At 29.6% G+C, this 8,020-nt stretch overlaps 1 protein-coding gene across 1 annotated transcript; it reads right to left on the bottom strand.

Annotated features, from left to right (window-relative positions):
* Positions 1–260: 260 nt before the first annotated feature.
* On the bottom strand, positions 261–3,545 carry LOC113859104 (zinc finger protein WIP3-like). Its single transcript, XM_027491920.1, has 2 exons — positions 3,033–3,545; positions 261–997 (listed from the first exon to the last, which is right to left on the bottom strand). The coding sequence occupies exons 1-2, from the start codon at positions 3,543–3,545 to the stop codon at positions 554–556; spliced, it is 957 nt and encodes a 318-aa protein (XP_027347721.1). The 3' UTR covers positions 261–553.
* Positions 3,546–8,020: the final 4,475 nt, after the last annotated feature.

The following is an 8,020-nucleotide window of genomic DNA, read 5'->3' as shown; positions in this document are numbered from 1 at the left end:
TCACATTTAGCATTGCTTAGTATATATAGAAGATGATCATAAAACATATAGTAGTCTGGCACACAATGGCTTTCCATACCAGCAAATTCATATCAAATTGTCACAAAGATTTTAACAAGACTTTACATATATACTAAAGTCCTTGAATGAGGGTTACCATTTAGCAATGAAGCGGATAAATTTTCTCCATTGAAGAGATTACAAAAACTTGAATATGCATGCATGCATGCATGCATGCATGATATAACACCTACGTACTCTCTCTTGCTATGACAAGAAAATTCATCTACTTCATCCCTTGAAGGAACCATCTTATTAATTAACCACAAAGCAAACTCATCATCCAAACCCCTATTAATACTCTGATAGATTATCACCACCCTGCAAGTGCTCGGTAGCAAACCTTTCCCTGTGTGTTCATGCCTCAGCAATTGTTGAGAATTTTTTGTTACTGAGCACAAGCGTAGTGACCAAGTTCTTCTACAGTTACTACTACTACTGATACTACTACTCTTTATAATTAAAGGAAAGTTATAGAATGTTAACTTAGAGATCATGTATGAGCATTAACTTCATCTTCATCTGATCCAGTAATGCATTCCTTCTCATCCTCAAAAGCTTTAAAAGGAGGAAGAGGGTTATGTCCCTTTCCGAAGGATCTAATATGATCTTTAAGGGATCTTTTGTGCTTAAAGTCTGAGCCACAAGTGCAATACCATAACTTGCCACAGTTCTTCTCATGAGTCCTCCAATCCCCTTTGACTGCAAATGTTTTCCCACATTTTCTGCACATAAATGGCTTTGTGCCATGCTTTCTTTTGTAGTGGGTTTGGAGTGTTCTAAAGTCCTTCAATGGCTTAGCTCTTGGATGGTTGATGTTGTTCTTGCAACCCTCGGCACAGCAATAACATGGTAACCTTAGCATTGCTGCTGGTTGTGTTCCTTTAAGTGAGTCTGGTCCTTTCCTATATTCGGATCCGTGCCCCCACATATGCATCTGCAAATGGAAAATGTATAAGCTATTTAGAAACATTCTCGTCTCTAATTGATCTTAATTGCTTGAAATTAGGAATAATTTGTTTAGCCTTTTTCTTCTTGGTGTCCAAAAATCATGTTAGAGTCTAATTAATCTGAGTTCAGGAGTAGTAGTAATAGACACATCTAAGGAATCTGTTTAATTTGAGAAAACTTTTGTTTTCTAAATAATTACAAAAAATGTAACTAATTTTTGTTTTAAAAAATAATCAAGCCTGCTTTTTTTGACCAAAATATTGTCCTTTACATGGCCTAGCCGTGGCATTGTTGCAAATAATTGTTAATCTTTACTTGGGTCTAGCATGTCAAATTATCGTCAAAAAGCTACGGCTAGCTAGCCCCAAGGGACGGTGAAATGTATATATCTCGGTATCTGTCTAATTAAAATCTGAAATTCTCTGAATTTACAATATAATAATTAGCTAAAACGAAAATCCAAATTTTTGGAAGGTTTTCTCTTTCTTAACCTTGGTTTCGGCCTTGTAATGAATCCTACCTACTGTGATATATATAAAGAAAAAAAGAAAAAAATACAAGGAAAGGAAATGCAAGTATGCATGGATATTATGACAATTTTTCTTTGAAAGTAATGGGATGAAAAATAAGCTTTTTTTTTTTTAATTAAAAGTAAAGGGAATGCTAGAGGAACAACATGCCATCTAGCTCAAATTTCTTAAAGTGAGAAAGAAATAAAGTGGAAAAAATAAAATAAAAGAGGAGTATCAAATGGTCATGTAAACATTGTTACTAAAGATTAATTATATGGTTGCTTTCGATCTTCTTGATGAACATCGTCATTATCATATTTATCATGTAAAGCCTCTACTTCATTTTGGCGCGAAAAAAAATATAGGGAATTAAAATTCAAGATTAGGTATATATACACAAGCTATGAAAAAACTATGGAATGCACACAAAATTAAAGGAGCAGTTGTGGAAAAATAAGACAAACATTGACTCTGTTCGTAGGTTCAGTTTTTGATGGGATGCAAAACTCACAAGAACTAAAAATTTGGAGTCGTCTTGAAATTAAGAACAAAATTATTAAAGTACTAATTAGCGAATCGAAAAACAAAACTAAAATAACATGATATATAGTTGCAGGAATTATAGAATTGAAAGAACTCTTTAATCATAGAAAAGAATTTTTTTTTCTGAATACCTAGACCCTACCTAGCTAGCTATGCTAAAGGAGATGTCCAGTGCTATGGTTGCTGATCTATGTATAAAATTGAAATGCTAGATGATATTTATCCCCCTGATATATTATTATTATTATTATTATTATTGAGGCCAATTTTTAAGGTCAAATTAACAATCAAGTTCCTATAAACGATTACGTTTGTCGTATGTGGTGCCAAATTCTTTGAGACAATACCATCCTCACAATAAATCTAAAAGCCTCATTGCTAAAAAGAGAAAAGGAAATCACGTAATTAAACTAATTAATATGTTCAGTTTTAATTAAAACAATTGTAACTATTATGATTATGTTCCCCTGACAGAAAATTAAAGGTAGATGAGGCACGTGCGGTGCAATCTCTCTTCCCTTACGACGGTAATCTATTTGTTAAGAGCTCCCCCATCTTTCTTAGTGAAGACAGATTTTTTTTTTTGAAGAAATACCCATATAAATAAAGAAAATAAATTAAATGTTTTACTTAATTCAAATGAACTTGTGTATTTCACTTTTTTTTAAAAATTATTTTCTAATTTATTCATAATTAGGAACTAATAGACTTTACAGAGCTAAACATTATTATGATCTTTATTTCAAATTTGTTTTAAAAACATAGTAATTAGAAATTAACATAATTCACAGTTGCAACTTTCTTTTTTATTTCCAAACCTTAATCCTGGCCCTTAGTTCTTATGGTGGTTTTCTACTTTTCTTCATAAATCAATTAACTTAATTAATTTTGCGCAAACACAAAGTAAAATCTAGAGGAATTTCATTGTGTGAGAATAGGTTGAGAAGCAATTAATTATATACTAACCTGCATGTTGTTATACCTATTGAAGGTCTTGCTACATATGGAGCAAGCAAACTGCATAGGCCCAACAAGGATCTGTGCAGGAGTTGGTATCCAAAACCTTCTCTCTTGGTTAAAAGTGCATCCATGGAAGCTTCTCTTAGAGGACTCTTCTTCTTCCTTAACAAGGAAAATCTTCTTCTCATCAACATCAGCATCTCCTCTAGTGTGAGGCAATCCAATGTGCAAAGCTACAGTTACTTGTTCAATATTTTCTTCCTTCACCTCAAAACCCTCCATTTTAACTCCATGATCTTCATCTTTTGAGGCTTTTTCACTCAGAACGGGCAAGAATTGGATAGTTTCCTGAACAAGTTCGTTCTGAGTGAAAGAAGAAGATGACGATGATGATGAAGACGAAGATGATAATGAATTTGGATATGAAGGGGAGGGACAAGGTTTGAGCCACTCAATGAAAGTTGGGGTATGAAGGTATAGATTCTTATTGTCCTCTACATTGCACTCCATGAAACCCATAATCTTCAGAGAGAGTCCCTGGATTGAGTGAAGTTCTCTCCTAAGAAAAGGGTTATGTGTCCACACTTTATGATAGAAAGCCTGCACTTATATGGTTTGATTAATGAATGGAGCCTTTCTTTGTCTTTATGGACCTTTTCTTTTTTCCTTTTTTTTAACCCTTACTTTCTCTTTTTTTTTTTTTTTTCCTTGTTGGCCTTTAATTGTTTGTTTCTTTCTTTTAGGGAGAGACTAATTGGAGGGGATGAAAATGACATGCAAAAAACAGGACTCGCCAAGCCAATTTATTAGAAAGAATCCTAGAATAGTCTGAACTTTGAATTCTAATCAATATTGGTCATCAGTTTAAGAAGATTCGCACTGGCCATCAATTTGAGAGACAACATTAGTTCTCCGGATAAGTTATTTAAGTTTGGAGTTTTAATTAATTTAAAACTTAAACATGATTTTAAAACATAATTAGTTACTTAAGGGTGTCCTATCCGGTACAAAATATGTTCATATTTTTTGGAAAATAAGATTTGCCAATATAGTACAAGATCGAGCAATATTGGTTTGTTTAATTTTATTAAAATTCATGGTGACGATTTGGTAACAAGGTTAATCTAATAGGGCACAGGGACAGGCCAAGAGAGTTACTTATTATTGGACCAGTTGTCCAATATTTAACAAGTTTAATTAAGTTCAGGTCTTGTCGAGTTTTCTATAAACATTTATTACTTTGACATTATATATTAAAACTTCTGGGACATTATTGCCAAGTTTTTCATAACAATTATTCTTTAATTTTTAATCTTTGAATTTTGATTATTTTCTTGAAGGAATGATCTCCCCCTTACCGTGCATTTAACTCTTTGTGTTTAGACTGAGTTTGATAACACTAATGGGTGTAATGTGATCGCGTATTTTGTGAGTTGATAAATTTCTTTTTCTGTTCACTCTATCGTGGAATGTGACCCGTATGCACACAGTTTCTTTAACATTGACCTTAAGCAAGTGATCTCAAATATAAGGATGAAAGCAAAGACGGCATTAACTTGGTCAATACCTAAACGGAGAAAAATACTAAAAATGACGAACAAAAGGCAACAAGGACCTTGACATAGTGTTATCTAGTGCTTATAATATGTGCACCATGTTGCTTAACTTCCATAAGTCAATAATTTATGGGAAGAAATGACGCCTAATTGTTGGTTGATGATAGCTGCAGCAACTTACGTATATTTAAGGGAAGAATGCAATATATAATGTTGGCTTAATTGAATTTTAGTTTTATATTTTGATTTATGAACAATTTTAATTATTCAAAATAAATATTTTTACCTTTAAATTTTATCTAATAATTAAAAAAATACAATAAAGATGATATACATCATTGAGATGTACATATTTGTAAAGAAAAAGTATCTAAAATAATTAAATAAAAATCTTTTTATTATATTTAAATATTCATTATTCTTATTTAAATATTTTATTTTTTTAATGTATACAAAATTAATAATATTTCATATTGTAAAACTTTAAGATAAGAAAATATAAGAAAATAAATATAAGCAAGTAAATTTAAAAAAATTTATGTTAAAATTAAAAGATTATAAATGTGATTAAGTATATATATTCCTCTATCATCCAAAATAAAGCCTCATCCACGAGTCTAGTGACATTATAACAATTGGTGGATACACACTTCATTAATTCTCACAACCATTATTAGTGAATAATAATTATACATGAAGCCTCAACTCTGTGATATAGCATTTAATGTTTTCATACTCGTAAAATTTGACTCTCTAGGTGATATGTGACATACATTCCCACGACCATGAGTTCCGTATACCTATCTGTATGAAAAAACTTGGTACATATTATTTTGTACAAAATTCAAATCTATAGCTATCAAGAAACGTACAAAAGTGATGCCACGCTGCTGAATGCCAAATTATGGCGTATTTTTTGTATTTTTAAGATGAAAGAAGTGATCGATGATTAGGTGGGTGGAGCCAATTAAATGATTTTTACCGACAACATTTGTGAGGGCATCTTTGTTAATTAGACAAAATGCTCACACATGCTGACATACATATGCTACCTCTTTTCTCTCTTTTTTAACCCCTTTTGTTTATGATGGAAGCATATCGTCAGAATGTTATTTTCTCTATCAATATCACGTCTCAATACGGTTCTACGTTTATGGTGAAAGTACATGAACGTATAAAAAAGTATCATCTGTTCATGAGCAGGACATTGAGAAAATAATTTCCATGCTATACTGAAAATTTCTGTATATACAGCGTATATGAGGTTGTATTTAGGCTTTAATTAACAAGTATCTTTTCACCTCTTTTGTTAATTTGAATCATTACCAAATAATTTTCAATGTCAGCTTAAAAAATGCTCTATGTTAATCGTTGAACATTAGATTTTGTATTTATTAGCATATTTTGTTGTTCAACAAAAATTAAATTATTAATATAAAATTGTAGGTTTATATCAACAATATTTTTAAATATTATTAAATAGTTTTATTAATATAAAAAATGAATATACATATATTATTGACATATCGTATTAATTATTAGAATAAGAAATCATAAACTATTAATATTAATTTATAATGTTGATATTAATAATTTTTAAGACTACAATTTTATTAATTAAAATCCTAACCAGCATGTGGGCATGCTTACAGTTCTTGTTCCATGAAAGATGCTATGAACAGACATAAAATCAACATCATTATCAATTTCCTCAATGTCAATCGTTTGAATACTCTAGCTAAATTAATTGACAATGTAACTGCCATCTAATAAGTAAAGGGCGAAAAACAAATGGGTATAGTATATGTAATTGGCCCTCGAATATATGTTTGGGAAATTTTGCTTGTTACTTTTGAAGATTCTGACAAGAAAGTGTTCGATCTATACGAATACTAGGCACGGAAATAGGTTACCTTGAGAGCTTTTTTTCCTTTTATTTTTGCATCTTTTTGATTTTGTGGCCATGTTCCAGTGACATACACTCCCGTGACAACACCTTTTGAATCATTTGTATTTGTTGCCTTTTGAAAATTTAGTTTATTTAAAGGGTAGTGATAGTGGAAGACAAGCTTTTGCAGATTATGATATAACTAAGTGAAGCTTTTTGTTTTCTTTTTCTTCTTCCTATCATTCTTGGATGTGTGGATGATTATTTAGCAACTTGGATGCATATTGAAGCTCATGCACCTTTCCTTTTTTAAAAGATAACCTCATATAAACATCATATCATGCCCTTTGAAATTTTCTCCGTCCACTGAATTTGCAATTTTGCCACTATTTCCTTTTAGAAGAAAAATAATTAAGTGGCACAAGAAGCTCCAAAACTACATGTTACTTTTTTATTTCTTGTGCTAAGAATGATAAAAGGAGGTTTCATTAGTAAGTGAGATGGATAAAGTAGATACTGATTAACTATAGCACAGCCATTTCAACTTTATTTACCTAACTCTTCCACTAAATCCAAAACGAAAAAAAAGAAAGGAGGGAAAAAGTAATTACCTAATCTCTACCTATCTACTAATAATGAGATAAAAAAAATAATTTTTTATCTTGTGTCCATAATCTTTTAAAAAAATCTAATTTTGTTAATATTTTTACAATTATATAAGTCATAAATATAAATAAATGAGATAAAATGTTATTAAAATATGAGATTTAATTATTAAAGAGGGGGAAAAGATAATAGAGACTGTACAATGGGTTTTGATGCGATATATGATACAAAAATGTAAAGCTTTAATCTTATTCATGTTAGTGCTTGGTAGTGAGATTTTAGGAATTAGGAATTAAATGAATATGAAAATAAAATAAGAATTATAAGAAAACTAGAGAAATTAATACTGAGAGATAATATTAAAAAATTACCAATTACCTTCAAGTAGTGCTTTAGCAGTGAGATTTTAACATTACAAAGAAAGTAATAAGGGAATAAAAAATTTTAAGTTTGATAAAAGAAATTAAAAGTATAACCGGCTATAAAATATTTTTAAAATATTAATTTATAAATTTAAAATAAAAAATAGTTTATTTTCACATATGAAAATAACATTTTTCTATATAAATAAACTATAAAATCAAGTACTTTGATTTATTTCTAGTTTTATAAATATTTTTTTAATTTTATTATCATTATTATTATTAATGTTGTTATTTTTATTATTATTATTTTATAATTATTATTATCACTATTATGGTCACTCTATTTTATTTAATTGTTATTTTTAACTACAATTAATAATATTTTAAAAATAGGTTTTATTATGAATATTTTATTTGAATCAAACATAAAAAAATACCATTGAACATAAAAAAAAAATTATTCGTAAAAAGGTTAAGTAATTATTAAACATATTTTATAAAAATTTTACAGGAATAGATTGCTGATGATCTCATTTTTAAGAAAAGTGGTTAAATTAGAAATAAAATAATCCTTTAATA

The sequence above is a fragment of the Abrus precatorius genome, unplaced genomic scaffold (genome assembly GCF_003935025.1).
Source record: "Abrus precatorius isolate BTA unplaced genomic scaffold, Abrus_2018 Scaffold2, whole genome shotgun sequence".
Classification (NCBI taxonomy): Eukaryota; Viridiplantae; Streptophyta; class Magnoliopsida; order Fabales; family Fabaceae; genus Abrus; species Abrus precatorius.
This window is presented reverse-complemented; position numbering and strand designations above follow the sequence as displayed.

Bases quoted from the DNA above. Each gene is read 5' to 3' on its own strand.
- LOC113859104 (XM_027491920.1), bottom strand. From the start codon at position 3,545: ATGGGTTTCATGGAGTGCAATGTAGAGGACAATAAGAATCTATACCTT. The intron at 998-3,032 runs GTTAGTATATAA...TTCCATTTGCAG, and splicing joins ATAGGTATAACAACATGCAG to ATGCATATGTGGGGGCACGG.